The sequence below is a fragment of the Mercenaria mercenaria genome, chromosome 17, assembly GCF_021730395.1.
Source record: "Mercenaria mercenaria strain notata chromosome 17, MADL_Memer_1, whole genome shotgun sequence".
Lineage (NCBI taxonomy): Eukaryota > Metazoa > Mollusca > Bivalvia > Venerida > Veneridae > Mercenaria > Mercenaria mercenaria.
The window spans coordinates 46,507,736-46,534,615 of NC_069377.1; the positions used below are offsets into that span (position 1 = coordinate 46,507,736).

At 35.7% G+C, this 26,880-nt stretch overlaps 1 protein-coding gene across 1 annotated transcript in view; it reads right to left on the bottom strand.

Moving 5' to 3' along the window:
- Positions 1-26,880, bottom strand: part of LOC123536068 (inactive phospholipase C-like protein 2) — a 217,652-nt gene that overhangs the window by 21,849 nt on the left and 168,923 nt on the right. The window contains exons 18-26 of the mRNA XM_045318863.2: positions 21,102-21,248; positions 20,289-20,386; positions 17,187-17,288; positions 11,361-11,546; positions 10,493-10,561; positions 7,832-7,885; positions 7,212-7,304; positions 5,993-6,088; positions 4,308-4,400 (exon numbers count right to left, since the gene is read on the bottom strand). Coding sequence (XP_045174798.2) covers positions 4,326-4,400; positions 5,993-6,088; positions 7,212-7,304; positions 7,832-7,885; positions 10,493-10,561; positions 11,361-11,546; positions 17,187-17,288; positions 20,289-20,386; positions 21,102-21,248 — 920 coding nt within the window. The 3' untranslated portion in view covers positions 4,308-4,325. The remainder of the gene's footprint in view (positions 1-4,307; positions 4,401-5,992; positions 6,089-7,211; positions 7,305-7,831; positions 7,886-10,492; positions 10,562-11,360; positions 11,547-17,186; positions 17,289-20,288; positions 20,387-21,101; positions 21,249-26,880) is intronic.

Here is a 26,880-nt window from a genome sequence, read left to right on the forward strand (position 1 = left end):
GACCCAGTTTCGAACTTGATTTAGATATCATAAAGATGAACACTCAGACCTATTTTCATACAGATCCCATAAAAAATATGGCCTCTAGAGAGGTCACAAGGTTTTTCTATTATTTGACCTACTGACCTAGTTTTTGAAGACACGTGACCCACTTTCGAACTTGACCTAGATATCATCAAGGTGAACATTCTGACCAATTTTCATGAAGATCTCATGAAATATCTGGCCTCTAGAGAGGTCATAAGGTTTTTATATTTTTAGACCTACTGACCTAATTTTTGACCGCACGTGACCCAGTTTCGAACTTGACCTAGATATCATGAAGATGAATATTCAGACCAACTTTCATACAGATCCCATGAAAAATATGGCCTTCAGAGAGGTCACAAGGTTTTTCTATTATTTGACCTACTGACCTAGTTTTTGACAGCACGTGACCCAGTTTCGAACTTGACCTAGATATCATCAAGGTGAACGTTCTGACCAATTTTCATGAAGATCTTGTGAAATATATGGCCTCTAGAGAGGTCACAAGGTTTTTCTATTTTTAGACCTACTGACCTAGTTTTTGACAGCACGTGACCCAGTTTCGAACTTGAACTAGATATCATCAAGGTAAACATTCTGACCAATTTTCATGAAGATCTTGTGAAATATATGGCCTCTAGAGAGGTCACAAGGTTTTTCTATTTTTAGACCTACTGACCTAGTTTTTGATGGCACGTGACCCAGTTTCGAATTTGACCTAGATATCATCAAGATGAACATTCTGACCAACTTTCATAAAGATCCCATGAAAAATGTGACCTCTAGAGTGGTCACAAGCAAAAGTTTACGGATGCACGGACGCACACACGCACGGACGGACACCGCGCGATCACAAAAGCTCACCTTGTCACTTTGTGACAGGTGAGCTAAAAAGGGGCATTACTCCAAAAATAACCATGAAAATCCTGAGAATATGCATATGTCAACTTCATGCTGAAATTAACACAAAGTTTCGTTTCTATTGGATAAAAGATTTGGGAGGAGTTGTGTACGCAAGAAAATGTGACAGACAGATGGAATGACAGACAGACAGTTCAAACACTATATGCCTCCTATATCTTCAATACCTGGAGCATAACCAGACAAGAGCTATTTGTGTTTAAGCACCAAAAGCTAACATGTAACAAAAGGAATCTTACATGTGTGTCTTTCTACATTTAATCTATTAAACTCTTTAAACAAGAGGACCATGATGGTCCTGAATCGCTCACCTCTTCCCACATGACCCAGTTTTGACTATGACGTCGTTTTTTCTATTACTTGACATAGTGACCTAGTTTTTTAGCTCATGTGACCCAGTTTTGAACTTGACCTAGATATTATCAAGATAAAAATTCTGACCAATTTTCATGAAGATCAATTGAAAAATATGGTCTCTAGAGAGGTCACAAGGTTTTTCTATTATTTGACCTATTGACCTAGTTTTTTATGGCACGTGACCCAGTTTCAAACTTGACCTAGATATCATCAAGATGAACATTCTGACCAATTTTTATGGAGTTCCATACACAAGTATGGCCTCTAGAGAGGTCACAAGGTTTTTCTATTATTTGACCTAATGACCTAGTTTTAGAAGGCAAGTGACCCACTTTCGACCTTGACCTAGATATCATCAAGATGAACATTCAGACCAATTTTCATACAGATCCCATGAAAAATATGGCCTTTAGAGAGGTCACAAGGTTTTTCTATTATTTGACCTACTGACCTAGTTTTTGAGGGCATGTGACCCATTTTCGAACCTGACCTAGATATCATCAAAATGAACATTCAGACCAACTTTCATACAGATCCCATGAAAAATATGGCCTCTAGAGAGGTCACAAGGTTTTTCTATTATTTGACCTACTGACCTAGTTTTTGACCGCACATGACCCTGTTTCGAACCTGACCTAGATATCATCAAGATGAACATTCAGACCAATTTTCATACAGATTCCATGAAAAATATGGCCTTTAGAGAGGTCACAAGGTTTTTCTATTATTTGACCTAATGACCTAGTTTTAGAAGGCAAGTGACCCATTTTCGAACTTGACCTAGATATCATCAAGATGAACATTCAGACCAATTTTCATACCGATCCCATTAAAAATATGGCCTCTAGAGAGGTCACAAGGTTTTTCTATTACTTGACCTACTGACCTAGTTTTTGATGGCACGTGACCCACGTTCGAACTTGACCTAGATATCATCAAGGTGAACATTCTGACCAATTTTCATGAAGATCTCATGAAATATATGGCCTCTAGAGAGGTCACAAGGTTTTTCTATTTTTAGACCTACTGACTTAGTTTTTGATCGCATGTGACCCAGTTTCGAACTTGACCTAGATATCATCAAGATGAACATTCTGACCAATTTTCATACAGATCCCATGAAAAATATGGCCTTTAGAGAGGTCACAAGGTTTTTCTATTATTTGACCTACTGACCTACTTTTTGAAGACACGTGACCCAGTTTTGAACTTGACCTAGATATCATCAAGGTGAACATTCTGACCAATTTTCATGAAGATCTTTTGAAATATATGGCCTCTAGAGAGGTCACAAGGTTTTTCTATTTTTAGACCTACTCCTAGTTTTTGAAGGCATGTGACCAAGTTTCAAACTTGACCTAGATATCATCAAGGTAAACATTCTGACCAATTTTCATGAAGATCTTGTGAAATATATGGCCTCTAGAGAGGTCACAAGGGTTTTTCTATTTTTAGACCTACTGACCTAGTTTTTGATGGCACGTGACCCAGTTTCGAACTTGACCTAGATATCATCAAGGTGAACATTCTGACCAACTTTCATAAAGATCCCATGAAAAATGTGACCTCTAGAGTGGTCACAAGCAAAAGTTTACGGACGGACGGATGGACGGACGCACGGACGCACGCACGGACGGACGACGGACACCGCGCGATCACAAAAGCTCACCTTGTCACTTTGTGACAGGTGAGCTAAAAAAAAAGAGCTGTCTAATGACAGTGCACTCAACTGTTTGAAGCCCTTTAATCTAACACTAGCTTATATACTAGAGCTTTAGCAACATTTTCTCAACTAAAAAAGGGGGCCTCCGTGGCCGAGTGGTTAAGGTCGCTGACTTCAAATCACTTGCCCCTCATCGATGTGGGTTTGAGCCTCACTCGGGGCGTTGAATTCTATATGTGAGGAAGCCATCCAGCTGGCTTACGGAAGGTCGGTGGTTCTACCCAGGTGCCCGCTCGTGATAAAATAATGCATGGAGGGGCACTTGGGGTCTTCCTCCACCATTAAAGCTGGAAAGTCGCCATATGACCTATCATGTGTCGGTGCGATGTTTAATCCAACCAAAAAAAAAAAAATCAACTGAAAAAGGTTAATAATTTTGATAAATTATATACCTTGTGAGATCACACCCTGACGCAAATGACATACAGAGAATCTGAAAACATTTAGTCAAGTAATTCCATGCTTTCACGCAAAACTGTCACAAAATTGCAGTAATAAAAAGGGGCACTCTTTTGATAAAATAACAGCTACAAGTATGTAACTTGTAACTTGCCATGTGAAATCATCTTATGAATCCATTTGTGAAGTTTGAAAACATTTGTCCTGGTAGTTTTTGAGAAAATTGCTTAAATGCAAAACTTAAAGCAAAATTTTCAAGTAAAAAAAGAGGCATAATTTTGACAATAAAAAAGAGTTATGTAACTTGCCTGGTTAGGTCATCTCATAATGCTGAAGACATATGTAAAGTTTGAAAACATTTGACCTTCAAGTTTTTGAGAAACCTGCTTACATACAAAACTTTAACCTGGACTTGTGTGACATTGATGTGGATGCTGACGAAGGGGTGATTACAAAAGCTCTACTATTTGAAAAATTCAAATAAGCCAGCTAAAAATGATATGTAGCTTCTTACAGTCTAGCATTTTATCTATTTATAAATTCAGTACGAAAAGACACTCATGTAAGAAAGACTATTTATTTATTTATTTTTATTTTTGGTTGGGTTTTAACGTCGCGCCGACACAATTATAGGTCATATGGCAACTTTCCAGCTTTGATGGTGGAGGAAGACCCCAGTTGCCCCTCCGTGCAATATTTCATCACAAGCGGGCACCTGGGTAGATCCACCGACCTTCCGTAAGCCAGCTGGATGGCTTCCTCACATGAAGAATTCAACGCCCCGAGTGAGGCTCGAACCCACATCGATGAAGGGCAAGTGATTTGAAATCAAAGACTTTTTATTTCTCGCAAAAATAAAATTATTTACATAATATACTACCTTCAAAATTGAGGTGTTTCAATCGGTGAGGTTATTATTGCATATTGTATTGCCATCCTTTGCTAGGCCCAGTGTAACTGCTGCTTCTGAGATCTGAAATGAAATACAAAATATTGTCACTTTGCTAGTGTACCTCTCTAGGTCCACTTCACACCCACCTAGTTAGCACAACAGGTAAGCACAAGATTATGAATCGATAGGTGGCTCATTAGATCCTCAGGTAAAGCGAACATACTCTGTGATGATTCAACAGAAGTTATTTTTCCTCTACATCTGTTTCATGTGAAGAAGTTGTCAGTTAACAAGTCTACACTGACACATAATCTAAGTAACACTGATCAGGTTAACTGATTGTAGTTTTCTAACTTAAAAGTGGAAATAATGTCAGCAGAAATATTGGTAGGTGAAAAAGTTGGTCTGCAGAAATTATGGTCAGTTGAAATAATGGTCTGTGGAAATACTAGTCTGCTGAAATAGCTGTTTGTGGAAATAACGGTCAGCAGAAATAGCTGTTTGTGGAAATAATGGTCAGCAGAAATCACTGTTTGTGGAATTAATGGACAGCAGAAGTTGCTGTGTGTGGAAATAATGGAGAGCAAAAATAACCCTTTGTGGAAATAATTGTCAGCAAAAATAACCCTTTGTGGAAATAATTGTCAGCAAAAATAACCCTTTGTGAAAATAATGGTCTGTGGAAATACTGGTCTACGGAAATAATTTTCTGTAGAAGTAATGGTCTGTTCGAAATAACAGGATGTGGAAATAGGTCAAATCAAATCAAGCACACTGAAATTTTACCAACATTAAAATCTCTGACTGCAATGTGCATGTTAATGTTGGATTTACCATGTATTCAAACAGTTTTAAGTCCGATACAGCAGGTGAGCTTATACCTTAACAGCTTTCCTTTCAAGCTGTATTTCTGTTTCCTGTTTTAAACAGCAGGTGCTTTTTCTAAATTAAAACTGGATTTGTGTCCATAGGACATATGTAGCCCCACCCACTGTTACTGTATATTCCAGGGCTCAAGAAATTTCCTGGTTTTGGTATTGGACTGATTTCCACTCTACTATACTATAGTCATAACATTACTTGCAGAGAGGGCCACAATGGCCCTAAATTGCTCACCTAACATTCACAGCTGGATTACATAATTTTGGAACAAGGAATAATGCCAAGTAAATATTCTAAAATCGGTCAAACTGTTTCAGCGCAGTTTTCCAAATAACTATAGAGGGAAAAAAAGCCCCGCTCCTTAGCAGCAAAGTATTTTTAAAGAAACATGCTGAATAACATTCCTATAAAGTTTTGTGACTCTAGGTTAAGAACTTTTTGAGATACATGCCACACAAATTTTAGGTCCTTTACACATATTTTATGTTTCACTCAACGGTCATAACTCTGGTCTAATCCCAAACCAATACCTGCTGAATAACAACTCTATACTATTTGATGACCCTGGGTCAAATACTTTTTGAGATAAGTGCGACAAATTTTGTGATCCGGACAGACAAAGGCAAATGAAAGCGTTACTCCTACCACAACTCTGCAATCCCTGCAGCCATACTAATTCAATATCCTATAAATCCTTGTGTATATAATGGAAAATTTAGAGCTACAATCTGTGCTATATGTTATATTTGCACTTCATCATAATAGTCAAGTTATTAAAGTAAATTATCTACCTGTCGTATATATTCCTGACACTCCTTTTTGGCTTGAAGTAACAGATCTGCCTGACCCTGTAGAACTCGTATGTTCCATGCAAAATTTTCTATTGCCTGAAATAAGACAGTATTATATGTTAAACTTAGCTGCCTAGAAATGTTAAAAGTTGTTTCAAACTAGAGGAGTGACAAATTATACCCCCACAATATGGATCTTTGACCTACTGGCCTCAAAATCAGTAGGGGTCATCTGTCAGTCATAACCAACCTTCCTATTAACTTTCATGATCCTAAGCCCAAGCGTTCTCAAGTTATTGACTGGAAATGCTTTAACTGTTCTGGGTCAGTGTGACCTTGACCTTTGACCTACTGACGTCAAAATCAATAGGGGTCATCTGCTGGTCATGATCAACCTCCCTATCAACTATCATGATCCTAGGCCCAAGTGTTCTCAAGTTATCATCGGGAAACCGTTCAACTGTTCTGGGTCCTTGTGACCTTGACCTTTGACCTACTGACCTCAAAGACCTGACCCTGTATTTTATGATTTTACACCTGTGTACCAAAATTTATGATCCTAGGCTTAAACATTCTCAAGTTATCATCTGGACACCATTTCACTGTTCCGAGTCATTGTGACCATGACCTTTGACCTACTGACCTCAAAGTCATATTTAACCTGTCTTTTATGATGTTACACCTGTGTACCAAAATTTATGTCCCAGGTCCAAGCGTTCTCCAGTTATCATCTGGAAACCGTCTAATTGTTCTGGGTCATTGTGACCTTGGCCTTTGACTTACTGATCTCAAAGCTGAACTTTACCTGTATTTTATGATGTTACACCTGTGTACCAAAAATATTATTTAAATCTGTCAAGCCTTTCATGAGTTATAAGTACATTTATTAGTATTGAATACATACAACTGACCTGTTTTCTAAAGGAACATTATCTTTAAAACAATTTCGCCATTAAGCCCATAGAATATGTTTGGAGAAATGGACTTTTGGGCATTCTTTGTTGCTAAACTAGAATAAAGATCTATTAAAGAAAGCAATGGTCCAGTTGTTAGAGTATCAGACTCTATTAAGTTATTAATACAAGCTTATAGCTTTCAATATATTATAGCTAGAATATATTAATATAAACTTTAATAAATAATTGAAAAAAGAGAATCTAACACAAATCAAATTTGCAATTAAAAAAGAAATTAGATTTTCAGAATGTTATTGCATTACCTTTGATAACTTTTTGCCTTTAAGACCAGCTTGTTGGCTTACACTCTCCAATTCTTCATGCCATTCAAGACCAGCTCTCTGGCTTTGTAATAACTGAAAATATCATACAAATATACAAAACCAAATAAATATATTTCATCTTTAAAAAGAAAAAGAAATCATATAATTTAAGTGTTAGACATGTGATTACTTTACAAGTTTGTTGGATGGACAGTGGCATCTGGGTAGAACCACCACAAACAAAGCACCTTGGTAGAATCTCAAAGGAGACACACCTGGGTACTACCATTACCCCTTTGCAGTCAACCCTAATTGCTACCAATATGACTTGATTTCTACACCCAAAGAGGGATCCGAACCCACAGCTGTGAAAAGAAAGACTTGACACCAACAACCCTGACCACTTGGCCAGAGGCCCTACTTTTGAAAAGGCAGAGACTAAATGTTGGGTAAGTGGACCTCTAGACCCAGAGTCTTACAAACTTCAGTAAAATGAAATGAAATGTGTTTAATTTTATAATCATTTTGAATAAATACAGTGACTCATCAAGAGTAAAAACTTTATTTTCAATTAATATATAATAAACACATGCATGTTTAAATCAAGCTTATTTTCTTACCCTTTCATAGACATGATCAGCATGTTCAATCAGACTTCTACATTCATTCACCATCTGAAATTATAAGCAGATTTTCATCAAACTTCTTTATAACCTTTCTTTCCTTTGAAGCTGCTAGCTAAAGAGTGAGCATGTTTCACACCACTTCATTTCACAGTATGAGTCAACAGCTTTTTATTGCTATTTAGAATTCACTATTCACACTGGTTATATTTTCAGATATAAGGGCAATAAATATTCATGCCTGTATTAACCTTTACCCTGCTAAATTTCTAAAATAGACTGGTCCATCATTCAATTTAGGTCACACCATCTATTATTTGAATTGATGTTCACCCAAAATTTACAGGCTAAATACATTGCAGGCTATGACCTGCACTTCCTGGTGTGCACTAGTAGCAAAGGCAGAATCACTTGTTGCCAGCAGGCTGAAGGTTTAGCTGTGGAATGACAGTGTTTAAAGGGCCGACTTGGCTATAAATTAGCTTCCAGAGTCTTGTGGTTTTCCCTGACATTAATGCCCATTTTATCATAATGTTTATCGCATTTCAATGATCAGCCATTACCAGGTACACACTAAGGCAATAATGCTGGACATGGTTGCTCTCTGACCATCTGGGTTCCTCTCAGAGAATATGTTCATGCTCCAGTGTGGAATTGCACTTGTGATACAGAAAAAAATATTCATTCAAATGTCATGTGCAATGATATATAAAAAAAAATTATAATTATACCAGTAATTCGATAATTTACAGTTCAATCACTGTGAATCATTTTGTAGTACAATCACTAGGTCTGGGAACTAAAACCCACACTACTTAGTACTTGAGTTTCTGTTTCTCTGAAATATATCTCTTATCGTTTTCATCATTGGGGTTAGATTTTATGAAACACATACTAAGATCTATTGTATTTCAAAGTAATTAAATGTGATATTAGTAATTTATTTACATAAATATCAGAAAATTATGGATTTACAGTCAACTCGTCTCCCAGTCAACTCGTCCCCTATTTGGTCGTTTCGTTCCCCTCGGTGGTTTCAAATTGGTCATTTCGTCACCCTTTTTGAGGTGACACCGTACATTACTATCTATGTGCATGACTGAGATGAATGTGATGAAAGAAATTTATTTCAATAGATATAAGACAACTAGGGAGAGCGTTGGTCTACGGATCATGGGGCCGACAGTTCAATTCCCGGGCAGGGCGTATGGTCTCCGTGACTGTTTGATAAAAGGCATTGTGTCTGAAATCATTCGACCTCCTACTCTGATAATTCATGTGGAGAAGTTGGGGGTTACATCAATTTGTACCGGTACAGAATCCAGGAACACTTATTAGGTTAACTGCCCGCCGCCGTTACATGACTGAAATACAAATACTGTTGAAAAACGGCATTAGACCCAAAACAAACAAAATAACACAATTATGAATGTGATAATAGTCAGGGCTTTCCCCCTATAAATCTACCCCCCCCCCCCCCACTCCACCCCACCCCGTAAAAGGAGGTACTCCCAAAGCATAAAAACAACATGTCTTTATTATAGATTCCAAAATGAGTGTTACCTTTTTTTTGCTGTTTTAAAATAGTTTTGATAAATGTTATGTATATTTTGGTTATCAAAGGAACACTTATGCTGTTTAACAATTACTGAAATGCTTTATTATGCAATCTATTAATATTTTACACAAAAAATATTTTTACATAGATTTTGAAATTTGAAAATATTTCCACAAGAGCATTATCCCAATTCCACTGGTTTTAGTTGCATTCCCAAAATGATGAAGAAAAGGCCAGATAGTAATTTATTTACATAACTATAAATGTCTGCGCATATACATGTATAAAATAAAATTAAAAAACAGATGAAAAAAGAATAATATACAGTAAATTTACATATATGTAACAATAAATGTATTTACAATAAATTACATATCAAATATTCCCAATGAAATGGATTTATTTCATGGAAAGATAATATCAATATACATGTATAATGAATAATAATATACTCTAGAAATATAATAAGCCGAATCAATTAGGACAAGTGAATGGATAACGACATGGAAACAGTAATAAACGTACACTATTGTAGTTTATTTTGTGTTATAAGTAGTTGCATTACTTCATGTTTTTTTTAGTTTGACACAAATACCGTAACGTCATAATAACGTTAGTGCTGAATAGTTTAGTTTATTTTTATCTTGTTTTTTTTTTTTGGGGGGGGGGGAGGGGTATTTTTTGAGATTCAGAGTTAAACTTTTGTATTCTCTCAGAGATATTTATACAGCATACATGCTTGGTGTGAAATTTCAACATGTAACAACACACACCTGATTCCGAAAACTGACCAAATTAATTGCTCTCTTGCAATTCATGCTGGGCGTAATGGCCATTAAATTTCCATGTTATAGCTGTAAGCAGATAACTGATAAAAGTTGCCTGGAGAACCAAGTCGGCCCTTTAAGTCATCACAATATTTACCAAATCTGCAGTACAGCACTACTTATAACAAAAATGTCAAACACTTTTGTGTTTCTCAAAACCTTTAAAACAAATGGAAAAGTTTATAAAATCATTTTCATTTTAACTATAAACCTAATATTCAATTCATTATTTTAAATTGATTTACTTCAATACTTGTTAATCTAATAACTTACTGTATCAAATGCCAGCAGTGCCTTCTTGAGGATATCAGGTAAATTGCCATCTGCTTCCAGTCGAGGGTACTAAAATATGTATGAGCAAATATCTATGCAAGTAAAACCAATCTTGACAAAATGTTTGACACAGAGAAAATTTGTTAACAAAATGGTCTATCTGTATAGATGTAAATTTTGTTTTGCAGCCCTTTTTAGAAGTCATTTTATTCTGCATATCAACACACTTGTGAACAGCTGACACATTCATATGAACTTATGATTGTTATGCTGTACATAAGATCAAAACTATATGCACACCATTTCTTTCAACTCACTGTCTTTTGTCATAACTGTTATTTCTACAAAGAAGATTTATAAACAAGAGCTATTCTTAAAACACATATGCCCCAATGATGGCCTGTCAGAGGCACTAAATGATCTAAAAAACTACAGGGGTCATCTACTGACCAGAGGCACCCATCCTATGACAGCTAAGTATTGATCACAAATAATTTTCAGTCTAAAGGTCACTCTGACCATGACATTTGATGTACCAATATCAAAGACGGCAGAGATCATCTAATGACCAAAGGCATTAATCCTATGAAATTTTATGACTTTAGGCTAAAGCATTCTTTAGTTATTGAGTGGAATGAGGTCACTGTGACTTTGACAATAAACCTATCAAACACCTTAATAAAACGGGATATCTGCTGACCGCATGAAGTTTGACCAAGGTGGACAAAGCATTCTCTAGTTATTCATTAACCTACAGACCTTTAGGGAGCAAGAGCAAAACGATATACCCCTTCTTTTTGGATGGGTGGCGGACATAATTTTCTTGACTTTTTTTTTCATTAAATTTCTCAGATTTAATCAAGTTTACCTCTCCGTCCACGTTGAAGATTAATGTTGCTGATTCTGATGAATTTGAGACTCTAGTTCCTAGCAACCGTATACACTGTTTTATATTGGCTATAGGGGACAAACCACAGGTTTCTTTGAACTCAGCAAGTGCTGTCTGTACATTGTCTCTCAAATCTGTTCCATCCCTTAATGGTTGTATTGCAGTCTGAAATAAATAGTGGAAAGGTATTGATTGATTTGTACTTCAAGTGTCACATTTTATAATCCTTATCATGCTGGGTAAGGTATCTTCTGATATCTCAACTTATCACCTTCAGACTGGAAGTCTTTCATTCTACCTGTTGAGCTAACCAGGAGGACTAGAACAATTGCTATCACTTCAAGGTGATTAATTAATAACACCAAATGCTACTGTGATTGTGTTGTGATCATGACTGTTGATCTTCAAGTGTGACTGTGAACCTTGGACTTAGTGACCTGGTTCTCATCTGGTTTTACAAAAAATCTTCTTGTAGTTCAGAAGACAGACAGTGGACAAAAATTTCAGTTTTAACTAGCTGATTAATAAAAGAAGTAAACCTAATCATGGTCATGTGTTCAAGTTAATCTGTTTATATTTAGTCAAACTTACAGTTATTTGATCTTTAACCTTGACCTTGGACTATGCTTGAGGTAAACAAATGCTGCTAATTTAGGAAAATCTCCCAACTGGTTAAGGTTATCATTTTATAGAGCAGAAACACAGTTACACTATTTGACCTTTGACACACAAATGTGACCCTGACCTTTGACCTTATGACCTGGGTTGTGTGCTGTGCACATCATCTACATGGGATGAATAAATGACGCTAGTTTTATGAAAATATTCCAAGCGGTTCAGAAGATATGGAACAGGCATGAGTTTAGTATCTATATATCTGTGGCCTCCAATTGTGACCTTGACCCTGGACTTAGTGAAATGGATTATGTGCATATGGCTGTATAAAGTGAACAACTGTTTTAAGCTGTTTACAGGCATACAGTGAAGATACATTTATGGATGAGCAGACAAATAAGTGTGATCTAGGCCAAATATTCTTTGTAACATATGGTGGAAGGGGTGGGGGTTATAGCAAGTGAATGATGTATTGCCCTACAATACAGAGTCCCTAACCAGAATAGGACTCAGTATCTCAAATGCAGTATATATCTGTCAATGATGTATATAGTTGAATGTATAAATAATATTTATACCATGTCTGAAAATCTATAATTGTTAACTGCTGTTGTACATCTATTAATACCACAAAAATTGTTTCTAATAACATTCTATTTTTATACTGGTGTGAAGAAAGAGAAATAATGTATTGAAATACTTCAACTTATTAAAGAGAATTAATTCTGACGAAAAAAACCCCATAACATTATTTTACTTGGGTCCATATATATAACACATCATAATAAAGTAACAGAATGGGTACGAACAATGACCTAAACATTTTTACTTCTAAGTATGACCACAGATCCGTGTCTTGTGTCTGACACATAGTACCATTATGTGAAACATTTGAATGATTTAATATCAAAATCCCTTGATGGATGGAAGAATTATGGAGTGAATACATAACAGACCCAGTTCATCTTTGACCTCTTTGTGCAATCTTGGGCTTTCAGAAAGGGGTCTTGTGCATTACAAGTTATTGTTATGGTCCATCTCCTCTAAATCTGCCCATGCTTTAAACATACAGCCTTCTTCCAAACTTTCACAGGGATAAATCATCTCATTAACTGTCACTACGTCTGTCAGACAATTTAATTATATGCAAGATGAAGTATGAAAAACTGAGCTGACAGCAATTTGGCATTATTAAATATTATTGGCACATAATTCTTCAAAATGAAGCAGTTGTATTATTACAGAACTTTGGTCAGTGTCCAAAATGAGCTTCTATCAGAAAATCACACCTTTGATTACATTTTTGCATACAGAAAAAGTTCCACAATATAGATTTCAATCCAATTTCTCAAAGTTGTATATTTATTTTCAATCATGTAACCAATTTAAATGAATAGGTCTGTATGCTTAATCTTTCATAATTCATAAAATATCAAACAGTGTTCATGCATTGCTGCCTTTTTTATGTGATTATTTTGAATTATTTTAAATAAAAGCCTATTTAACATTGAATAGCTATTATACTGGCTGTTTAAGACTAAATACACGGGATATATTCCCTGCCACATTTTTTATGCTACCCGTTTACTGACTACCCAATACTGCAACAGGTTTTCAGGATAAATGTTCATACGCCATTACTTCCACTTGATCAAATGTGCAGAGCTACCTTAAACTCTGTCATAATAGATAACAGCCTTTTAACGATTTCTCTCTGACCTATCAATCTTCATTTATTTCCTTCCGAAGTAGTAGCTTCAAGATTTGACATCACAAGATTTTAAACAGACTGCTGCTGTCAATGATAAACTTGACAAATCACATGGCAAAACCAGTAAATAACATTTCTTATACACAATGATAATATGGCAGTGACCAGGCTGTACTGACATGGTAAACTGTGAAATCATTTAATTTTGTGGGCATGAAATTTTGTGGTTTTGGTCAAAACCGCAATTTCATGGGGATATGAATTGAAGGATTTCAACTTTTGAACATAATATGAGTGGGAATTTTACTTGTTCGTTGGGATTAAATTTCATTGACTGACTCAACCACGAAATCCAGGAAAAGACATTTCTGCCATTATGCTTTTACAGTTGACTTAGTATAGTCTAACCTCATATACAGTAAAACATGTATTACAGACTGCCAGTGCCCGCTCACTTAGCTCAATAGGGAGAGCACAGATCTACGGATCTCAGGGTTGTAAGTTCGATCCATGGGTGGGGCCTGTGTTTTCCATGACGATTTGATAAATGACATTGTGTCTGATATCATTCGTCCTCCACCTCTGATTCATGTGGGGAAGTTGGCAGTTACTTGCGGAGAACAGGTTTGGACTGGTACAGAATCCAGGAACATTGGTTAGGTTATCTCCCTGCAATTACATAACTGAAATACTGTTGAAAAACAGCATTAAACCCAAAACAAACAAACAAACAAACTGCAAGTGAATAGAAATCAGCTGGCTCTGTAGACCACAACTTCCAGTTCTGATTAAGGTGAACTTTTAGTGTACTGACACCTGTTAATAAAGACAATCTTCTAGCAAAAACATGTTTCACTCTGCCACAAGTTTTCTTTATATATACAGGTTTCATTGCATGTATTCTTCAGATCTGATTCCTGTCACAAAAAATCTTTAGATAAGCCCCAGTTCTGGGAAACCTGGTTCACATCAATAATTAGAATAGTTCAAATCTGAAGCCTCTAAATACATCTTCTCCATTTACCAATTTTCAGTGTCATTAAACCTTCTTCTGGTGATTCACTAAACACTTTAGATTTATATTGGGAAGATTTATACTTGGAAATGAATCTTGTAATTGCAGATTTGATAATGTGGGTTACATCTCTTCAAACATTCACGATTATTACATGACTTTCATAAATATCACTGGCTTTGTTATTACATTACATAACAAGAGCTGCCGAAGGAAGTTTCAATCCATTCCCATTAGTGAGTACTGAGATACCCGTTTACAAACAAAAACTAACCAAAAATTGTCAAAAAAGGAGCATAATTTTGTACATACGTATGTTCCCTGAGTACTGTATCACATACTTAACAGGAATGGCCACCTGTTTTGCAGTACTGTATTAGTACTGTTTACAATGACTAACCATCACTCTTATGTCACCTTTATGCTCTTATTGCAACATACAATCAAGTAAGTAGTCTAGGCTATACTATTCATTGAAGCTATTAACTGTATGCTGATCAATATATATCTCATCCCTGTCAACCAGTCAGTCTAAATCAACATATCTTATCCTGAATCTTTAATCCAAAATCTTCAAATCCTGTCATTTCCTGCAAGTATTCTCCCATCTTTCTTTAACCAGATTATTCTACAAAACCATTATGTAAGGATAGAAATGTAAGCTGCATTACTTAAATTTTTCTGTAAAATTCCAATCTAATTTTATAAAGTGTATATATTGACCTAACAGAGTTCACTTTCTCAATAACAAGAGCTTTCCGAAGAACAGTGCACTCAACTACTCAAAAAACAAAGAGCTCCTGCTGCGAGATGCAAATACACCTCTGTAAGTGCTTGAAGTAAGGCAATATGCAAGAAAAGTTCTGGTTCTTGGCCTTCTCACTCACCTATTGGTAACAAAAACATGTTTAAAGTATCAAAACTATAGTTTAAGAAAAAGGAATCAAAGCTAAAAAGTAACAATTATATAGCAATTTTCTAAGTTGAAAGGGCCATAATGCTGACAAGATGCAATAGAAGAGTTATGGTTCTTGTGGGGGATTATAGGTCATAATGGGTGGTGAGGGGTGGGTGTAAAAAAAGTGGGGGCAGTGGTTAAAAATGGGGGTACAAGGGATACTGTAAATAAGAAACGTATGATATAAGTGACATTGAGAATTGAGCCATAAAATTTAAACCAGCATTATTACAAAATCTCACCTCAGTGACCTTGACCTTTGAGGTGCCTGACTAAACTGAAAGATATTGGCCCTTTACTAGGATGAACCCTTTTGAGGTCTGATGATTATAGAGGCAGAAGAAATAGTGAAACTTACAAGCTTCCCATAAAACTTTAACCACTACTACTACAATATCTCACCCCAGCGACCTTGATCTTTTCACTAAATGAAAAATGTCTGCCACTTTCCAAGACCAATCCTTATGTGAGGTTTTATGATAATAGAGGCAGCAGTAAAGAAGATATGGTGCTGTGAGGAAGCATGCCATAAAACTATAAACAACACTGCTACAATATATGTGACCTCAGTGACCTTTGGGACACCAGACTCTAAACCCTTTGCCAAGATCAATCCTTATGTGAAGTTTGACCATAACAGAAAATTATTTAAGAAGATATAGTGAAATTGTGAAGGTTGCCATAAAGTTTAACCTGAAGGCAATACCAATGTCAAGGCCAGGGCAGGTACAATAGCCTTCACTATTCTTCAAATTATCATAAAATGTGCATTTTATGCTGTTTTTTTAATTATGTGGCACAATAAATGTTTATGCTTTGAGAGAAACTACTATGAATTATAAAAAGAAACACTAAGAGATGTGTTTGTGAATTACATCTTGCCGAAATGGCATATCTTGCACAGGGATAGTGCCCTAGCCTGATCCCTTGACCTTACAGGTACAGAACTGTTAAATATACCTTCTCATCATTTTCATTGTTCTACAAAGTTTCAATGGAAACCTTAGAATTGCAAATTTCTTTGAAACCCACTGAATAGTTTAAAAGATATGAAGCTTTTCTGACAGACGAACGAACAGACAGTATAATTATTATATGTCTCCCTTCTGGAGCATAAAAAAAAACTTTAGTTATAAGTTGTTATGCCCAAAACTAGCATACATCCCCTAACAAATACTAAATCTGGAATTTTCACAATTAGAGGTCATTGTATGATTGGGATTGTCTTCAGCCAAAACAACTTTAATGACACTCAATTTTTTCAAAATTATTTCAATTTTTGAAAACTGATTTTGAGTATTTCTTGAAATTATATACATATTTATACATAACCATGGGTACATAACAACTTTATAAACATATATTTGATCATTTCATAAATAACTGTAATATTATTAAAGTTTTAGAGTCTTCAAGATCGAAAATTTACTTGTTTAACATTTACTTTGTGGTTCTAAACATTTACTTTGTGGTTCTATTTTCCCCATAGAACTAACATCAACTTACCTTGAAAGTTTCATCAATACTTTTCACACCTATTGCTTTCATGCTGGTATAATCTCTTTTTCTCTTTGTCTTCTTGACTGACATACCGCGCTTGTGACCTTTCTGTAAAAGCGGAGGAAAACATTGTACTGTATTTGGTAACCTTTACAAACTAGCAACTCTAACTTCAGGTTTAAGCTTCAATGCCTATTTACTCAAAATACAAAGTGGCACGCACATGAATAAAAGCATCATTTTGAGATCATCTATTGCAATCTAACAAAACTGAAAAAGTAAATTGTTTAAACCATTCTCAGAGAGTTACACTTAACACAATCATGACAATAAGATATTATGTAAGTAGCATGAATTAGTGCATTACAGTTTGTGTTTATACACAGTTCCTGATTATCAAATCTAGGACGACCACAGGATCATTGTACTTACTGAGCCCTAAAAATCTTAAAATTTAGCTCTAAATTTTGTACATTGCAGCTCTACAATTAGTGCTATGTTATTGTCACAGACTATTGTTAAGCCTGTAATAAAGAAGTTTCTGACAGAAGACTTTATTTCATACATGTACTTAACCTTTAGCCTGCTAAATTTCTAAAATGGACTCGTCCATCATTCAGTCTGGACCATACCATTTAACATTTTGAAGGGATGTTCACTGAAAATTTACTGACTGAACAGCGAACAGTGCAGACCATGATCAGTCTGCATGGATGTGCAGGCTGATCTTGGTCTGCACTGATCGCAAAGGCAAAATCATTTGCTGCCAGCAGGCTAAAGGTTAAAAGACAAGAGGACCATGATGGTCCTGAATCGCTCACCTGTTCCCACATGACCCAGTTTTGAGTATGACGTCGTTTTTTCTATTATTTGACATAGTGACCTAGTTTTTGAGCTGTGACCCAGTTTTGAACTTGACCTAGATATCATCAAGATAAAAATTCTGACCAATTTTCATGAAGATCCATTGGAAAATATGGCCTATAGAGGTCACAAGGTTTTTCTATTATTTGACCTATTGACCTAGTTTTCGAAGTTACATGACCCTGTTTTGAACTTGACCTAGATATCATCAGGGTGAACATTCTCACTAATTTTCATGAAGATCTCATGAAAAATATGGCCTCTAGAGAGGTCACAAGGTTTTTCTATTTTTATACCTACTGGCCTAGTTTTTGACTACACGTGACCCAGTTTCAAAACTGACCTAGATATCATCAAGGTGAACATTCAGACCAAATTTCATGAAGATCCATAGAAAAATATGGCCTCTAGAGAGGTCAAAAGATTTTTCTAATTTTAGACCTACTGACCTAGTTTTTGATGGCACGTGACCCAGTTTCAAACTTGACCTAGATATCATCACGATGAACATTCAGACCAACTTTCATACAGATCCCATGAAAAGTATGGCCTCTAGAGAGGTCACAAGGTTTCTTTCTTATTTGACCTACTGACCTAGTTTTTGATGGCACGTGACCCAGTTTCAAACCTGACCTAGATATCATCAAGGTGAACATTCTGACCAATTTTCATGAAGATCCATTCAAGGGTATGGCCTCTAGAGAGGTCACAAGGTTTTTCTATTTTAAGACCTACTGACCTAGTTTTTGATCACAGTTGACCCAGTTTCAAATCTGACCTATATATCATCAAGATAAACATTCAGACCAACTTTCATACAGATCCCATGAAAAATATGGCCTCTAGAGAGGTCACAAGGTTTTTTTATTATTTGACCTACTGACCTACTTTTTGAGGGCACGTGACCCACTTTCGAATTCGACCTAGATATCATCAAGATGAACATTCTGACCAATTTTTATGAAGATCCATTCATAAGTATGGCCTCTAGAGAGGTCACTAGGTTTTTCTATTTTTAGATCTACAGACCTAGTTTTTGACCGCACATGTCCCAGTTTCGAATCTGACCTAGATATCATCAAGATAAACATTCTGACCAACTTTCATACAGATCCCATGAAAAATATGGCCTTTAGAGAGGTCACAAGGTTTTTCTATTATTTGACCTACTGACCTAGTTTTTGACGGCACGTGACCCAGTTTTGAACCTGACCTAGATACCATCAAGGTGAACATTCTGACTAATTTTCATGAAGATCTTATGAAATATATGGCCTCTAGAGAGGTCACAAGGTTTTTCTATTTTTAGATCGACTGACCTAGTTTTTGACCGCACATGACCCAGTTTCGAAACTGACCTAGATATCATCAAGGTGAACATTCTGACCAATTTTCATAAAGACCCCATGAAAAATGTGTCCTCTAGAGTGGTCACAAGGTTTTTCTATTATTTGACCTACTGACCTAGTTTTTGATGGCACCTGACCCACTTTCGAACTTGACCTAGATATCATCAAGGTGAACATTCTGACCAATTTTCATGAAGATCTTTTGAATAAATGGCCTCTAGAGAGGTCACAAGGTTTTTCTATTTTTAGACCTACTGACCTAGTTTTTGACCGCACGTGACCCAGTTTCGAACTTGACCTAGATAACATCAAGGTGAACATTCTGACTAATTTTCATAAAGACCCCATGAAAAATGTGACCCTAGAGTGGTCACAAGCAAAAGTTTACGCACGGACGACGGACGCTGCGCGATCACAAAAGCTTACCTTGTCACTTTGTGACAGGTGAGCTAAAAACTGAACTGAACATCTACACTCCAACCTCCACCCCTCAGCCACCAACAAGTACTCAGCCCCTAATTAACCTTGAAGTTTTGACTGATTCCCATCACCATAGATACAGTATGTTAAACAGAGTCATTCTAAATGTTTCTTTTACCATGATGAAAGAACCTTGATATTTGTTTTCTTCTTGTTGAAAGTGGTTTTACAATGCACAATAGTTAGTTTGAAGCCCAGAAAACAGTCACTGAGTGAAGTTCATACCAGTAATTGTACTTACTCTACATCTGATGGAACATGTCTAAATGGCAGACAGGAATACATGTAAGTCAAACATCAAGTTCATCATTTGTTTAATATTCTAACATATTCATATTCTTACAAAACAGCTTCTGTAAGAAAAACCTAACCCTATATTTAAATTGTCATGTAAACAGAAAGAGAGAGATCTTACCCCTCCTCCACGTTTATTGGTGATTGCAACATGAACAAACAGACAACAGTTCTCTATAGCATCACCCGTGTTGGACAAAAGCCTCACATGCCGGTAGCCTGGAAAATTGTTCATTAGTACACAATTAAAACTCAAACCATTAATGACAGACAGCCAGAATCACATCAATATTGTTTCATTTAAAACAATTTCTATCATATGACAGTTTTCCATTTTTGATAGTAGACGAAAACTATAGGTGCCCCTGATGGCATTTTTTTCTGGCAAGGATGGGCACTTGGGTAGAACTACCAATCTTCTCCAAATCAGCTGGACAGCTTCCTCTAATGTGAGAATTCATAAACATATCCGAAATACTGTCATGTAATGAAGACAACCACCATTTAATGGTTTATAATCATGGAAATGAAGAAGTGTAAATTGGCAGCTGTAGGCTAAAACTTCCTCAATTGATTAGAAATAATAAGGTCAACCAACCAATATACCCCTCTTCTTCCAAGGGCAGCATAAAAATACTTTTCAATTCAGATGAATTCACACCTCAAGCTTGTTTACATTTTAGGAGTTGGCCTTCCTAGCTGAGTGGTAAAGGTCGCTGACCTTGAATCACCTGCCCCTCACTGATGAATGTTTGAAACCTGACTTGTGGTGTAGAAATATCTGTTACGCAAGGTTAGTGGTTCTACCCAGGTACCTGTCCTTTGGAGAAATGCTGTTAATTAAATATTCACAAACGGCCATCACACTTACAAATATGCAAAACTTAAACTGTTACAGAGATATTACCCTAGCTTTCTATAGTACATAACTCACCAGTCTGCATGCATTCAAATGGTATAGTATATTGCCCAATGAACTCGTCTCCTATATAGTCATCATCTAGCACAGAAAACCGCACCAGTGCTAACTCTGGTAGATTTATTTGGAATTCAAAACTCTCATCAAATATCGGGTTATAACCTGCAAAGTAAAAAAATATTTTGTATTCTCTATGTTCTCTATCCAGTTAAACATGCACTAAAACCTTTAATTTTGCAACCAGAGACCACATGACTTTAAAGACTACTAACCTATCTTGATTTAAATCTTAACAGAGTACACTCGAAACCCTTTATAACGCGGTATAACGCGGTACCGTCTTGGCGCCCAAATTTTCAAAAAAAAACAAAAAAAGAAATTTAAAAAAAAAAACAAAAAAAAGCCCGAGTCTGATGATGTTACTTAATTTGACCATAACCAGTGTTAAAACTGCAGGTACCTGTGTACTTTAACACCTTTGCCATGACAACTATGACAAAAAATCAATCTGCTAGCTTACTTGTTTGGGTAACGCCTTTGTTAAATTTTGAATACATGCATAATTAGGCAATCAACACTGTGTCAAAATTAGATTGTTTGCATTGATAACAAGCGTGTAACATTGGTCAACTATCAAGTCGTTTGAGTTTGCATCAATTAAACAGACCAAAGAGCTATAACAATGTATTTTATACTTCTCTGAGCAGACGACATGAAAATTTGAGTGAATAAAACAGGCAAACAACATGTCCAGTTTTGTAATAAAATGCAGCCATTTTTCGTAATCATCCCATTCTCATTTTTTTTTTTATTATCGTAGATCTAGATTATTTGGTTGTAGGACATTTGCCCCCCAGGACATTTGCCCCCCAATGAAAAAATGAACTGCTGGACATTTGCCCCCCAGTTGAAATGGCAGATAGGACATTTGCCCCCCATTGCTTATTTTTGGAATGGACATTTGCCCCCCCAATATATTTGTCCTGTATGCCAGTATATATTACAGTGTTTTTTGTTGTTTTCTTATCAAAATTACTCTAAACGGCAATTTTCAGTAAAAAGAAACCTGTTTTATTGATAATAATTTGATAAATATGTTAATTACTTTCAGGTGTTAAGGTAAATAATAGCATATTATTGAGTAATAAAAGTGCTCATAACAGTGTTATAATTTCTTAATTAGTGCAATGTTTTTAACACTCAAACTTGTTTATTTGGCTATTATCTACTACCAAATTGTGTAAAACAAAGACATTGTCGACTAAAATATGATGAATATCTTGTACCAAGTTCCTAAAAAATCACTGGGGGACAAAAATATTGGGGGGCAAATGTCCGTTTCAGAAATATGCACTGGGGGGCAAATGTCCTATCTACCATTTCAACTGGGGGGCAAATGTCCAGCAGTCCACTTTTTCATTGGGGGGCAAATGTCCTGGGGGGCAAATGTCCGGATCCCAGATTATTTTACTATTTTCTATCTTATTTTATCCATTTTGTAAAACTGTTCGCGTTTTTTCTCCTTCGTAACTACATTTTTATTTATTTTCCACGTGTTTAAAAACCCCGTGCTATTGTAATTTACACGACCGCACTTCTCACACAGCGTTATATGTTTACTTCCGGGATTCAGAATTTCAACTTTCTTTTAGAATTACGACGAAATGGGAAGATGACACAACGTTATAATTTTTTAAATGTATTTTCCGGTAGCATATAAGGAAAATCAATGTCCCGTTTATACGCTTAGAATTTGTTATTTAAAAGAAAGCAGCGTTCAAAATACGTCTTACGCATTACGGGTGGGTGGGGTATTGCGCAATCGGCATATATGGCCAACCCGCGTTATAATTTTAACCCCGCTAGATCCGCGAGTCTCAAACCTTGGACCCTGACAACAGCGTTATAAAGGGGTCCCAGTGTACATGCAAATGAAAAGTGCTGTTTTGTTCTCCCAGCAATGACTTTACAAAGATTTTGGGAAAGAATGGGCAGGTTGCCAAAGTGCATGGCCCTGGCAGAATTGTAAACTGACATAGGTCTTAAACTTCCCATCTCTGCTGTCTTCAAGTCAGCATTTTTGTAAATAAAACACTTAATGGATGACTGCATCATCTGTAGCCTAACCCTACAAGTTATATCAAAGGTGCATGAAAAGCAGTGTGCGAGTGAGGGCAGATGACAATTTTTTCAAACTCACTTGAATCTTTATTTTAAGGTCCTGCAAAATGTATACCTAAACAGAACATAGAGGGGGTCTAACACCCCACACCTTCAGTGTAACACTACGCTTTACGTTCAGGTTGCACTGTATCACATGTAAGTTGATGAATGTACAAATTGCAAAATTTATACATGTATATAATAGCAATTTTTTTTTAAATAATAAAAAAAAGCACAGTAAAATATAGTCTTAAAAGTACAAAATTTCTTCCTAAAAAAAACCACTCTTATTTTTGCTTTTGAAACAAACCAGGCATGTCTTAAAGAAATGAAGAAAAGGTTATGTAACTTGAGAATTGACTGGAAAAAAAAGAACATCTTCAGCATTCCCTGAATGGCGACTACACTCCTTGCAAATACATCGGCTGTCAGTACTGGTAACATTAAATATGCAAAAAGTGCTTCGTGCAAACACTGTTTATTATGTTCTAACAGGTTTAATGGTTATTATTTGAGCATTTGTTGTAATTCTTATCATGCTGCACTTTACACTTAGGCAATAATACACGCATTGTAGGCAATAATACACGCATTGTCTTCAGCACTGACAGAAAAAAAAAAAAGTACTAAAAATGATTGTTTATTATCTCACATAGTATGTTTGTTTTTATATTTTTTAAAAAGTACTTCATCATAAAACTCTTTCAGTAACTGTAGGAGAATATTAATACATCTCCCCTGTACTGCCAACCAATGCAACATCTTGCAAACACTATGGTTGGTAACCTACTGATATAGTGGACAAATAAAGACAGAAGTTTAAAACAGCAAACTTTGTTGTGGGAGACAGAAAAAATATTTGTGTAACTCAAGATGTTGAAAACAGCAATTATTCATGTAGGATTAATTATCTGTAATTAAAGTTTTTTTTTCTTAATTAAGACCAGTCCTTACAAAAACTCAGGTTTTAATATGATAACGTCTTAATTTAACTAGAACTGTAAATTACAGTTGGACTTTTGGCAGCCTAAATGAAATACCCTGGCAACACTGCCTTCTTATCTGTTTTATAGCTGTAAAATGTCTATGACTATGCAAAAGGTTTAAAGGGGCAACTGAATTCAATCAATTTATCATTGCAAAAGTAACTGAATGGACAACCAAATTTTATAAGAAAGGGGCCATATATACTATGCCAAATATTGGTGGATTGTACCCAAATTTAAATTTGACCTGTATCATCAATCATATCATAGGTACCTAACCCAATTCCTCAATTCAATGAATTCATCCTTTCAAAAGTTATTAAATGGTTATCAACATTTTACAAAATTTTAAGTAAGAAAAGGTACGTAATCCTGTCAAAAGTGGATTGTAACTAAAAATTGAACTTTAATTTATTCATCCTTCCAAGATATATTTAATTGTCATCGACATTTTGCTGAATTTTAAGTTGAAAAAGGGGCTATAACTCATACAATCATAATTATACAGGTGTAACAAAATTAATGAACTCAATCCAACCATCCTTTCAAGAGTTATCACACACATGTAGACATTGACATTAACCGCAAGTATTAGACATTTTTTTCAAATTTCCAGAGAATTTGACCACATGAAATATCTGTTACTATATTATGAAATTAATTCAAAAACAGAAAAACAACCTTCCCATTTGTACCAAGTGGTGCTGCCAACAGAGTAAAACATCTGAGACTGCTTTTGAAATGATAGATGGATCTTTACCAGTATTCACAACTGGCTTCCATATTTTTGTTGTTATTTCTCAATGTGGGATATGTGACTTAATTGTATTTGCTCTTTACAGGTGTTGCTAATAGAACCTATACTCTGGCACTGGTATATCTGAACAATTATGATGAAGAGGCAATAAACTCAAAAAAACACAATACCAATTACAATATTAATGACAACCACCCTTTGAGAGCTTTGCTAAATACTATATGAGCCGCACCAAGAGAAAACCAACATAGTGGGTTTGTGACCAGCATGGATCCAGACCAGCCTGCCCAGCCTGCGCATGCTGTTCGCTTTTAAAGCCTATTGGAATTGGAGAAACTGTTAGCGAACAGCATGGATCCTGACCAGACTTCGTGGATGCGCAGACTGGTCTGGATCCATGCTGGTCGCAAACCCACTTTGTTGGTTTTCTTGTGGTGTGGCTCAATTATGCAATTATTATTAGATTGGAATGAAGGCTATACAAAAGTTAGATGTGTATGATTCCTGTTACTGTGCAGTCATACTTTACTTGTTTGTGTTGTTGACCATGCAAGACTAAGTAAAACATTCATACCACCTTGGGTTGTCAGGGGAAGGGGGGAGCGTTGATAAATACTGTAAAACATTTCTAAGAAACACATGTTAAAAAAAAGTGAAACAGATTTATTTTAAAGGGGGTGGGGGTGTAAGAAGGGCAAATGGGGCATAAATCTGTAAATCCAGGACTGGTGTAAAACTTCACACAGTGAATAATATTCATACTCTAGGTTAAAATTCTTTGTGACATACTTGACACAAACTGTAAGGCCCTTTAAGCTAATTTTTGAATAAGTCAAGAGCCATATTTCTAGTCAGGTCGAGTGAAATCACAAACAAAACCCCAGGCACACAAGTTCTGTGCTATACATGTATAACAATTGTCTTATTTTTCAAGCGTCCAGGTCAAATACTAATTATACATGCAACACAAATGTTTTAGGCCTTTTATTAATAGTTTTGAATAAGTCAAGGCCCATTACTCTGATCTGGCTAAGATAAATTACACATATTCAACAGTTGCATGGTTACTGGGGTTACTAAGTGTATGCCGAACAACAATATCGTGAAGTTTGATGACTCTTGGTCAAATGTTTTTTGAGATATGCATGGACACAAATTCGGGTAGATGGACATCCAGATGTACAGACATAATTAGGCCAGAGTTTTTTTATCTTTCGTTTTACGGGAGATTTTTGAAAAATGAGCAGGGGGAGGAGGGAATAAAAATAAAAATAATAAGCTTGAAAGTCAGCATCTCGGAAAAAAATAAAAATAAAATAGAATTTTTTAAGATTTTTTTATTTTGATGAACTTTCGTTTCAAGTTTTGTTTACTTGTGTTTGTGTCCAGTATTTAATATTGTGATGTATTGTTATGTTTTAAGACTATAAAAGCCATTTATACAGGATGAACATTGAATAAAAGTTTCATGCATACTTGTGAATAAACTGCTTCAGGCACTGTAACTCACACTGGCAAGTCTTTAAAATACAGAAAGCTTGTTTTACTTAATTTAAGTGGAAGACAAAAATTATTTTATCTGTTACAACAGCCACAGTAAATTTCAGTGACAGCAAGTAGAGACTAAACACGTCTGGTATAAAGTGGCTTAGTAGTATAGTAGTTTTGGTGGTTTGGTTTGCTTGCATCTTCTGCTGTGTAACCTCTGCTTTTTATACATAATATTTACTTATTGTATCTTTCACCAATATCATCTTTAACGAGCTAACTTTACAGTTTATGCAGCTCATAATATACTGGATTTTATCAGCAAAATAAAGTATTAATAACTTTGAAAAAAAGTCACAGTGCAGAGGGCAAGATTTTTTTTTCAGTGATGAAAAACGAA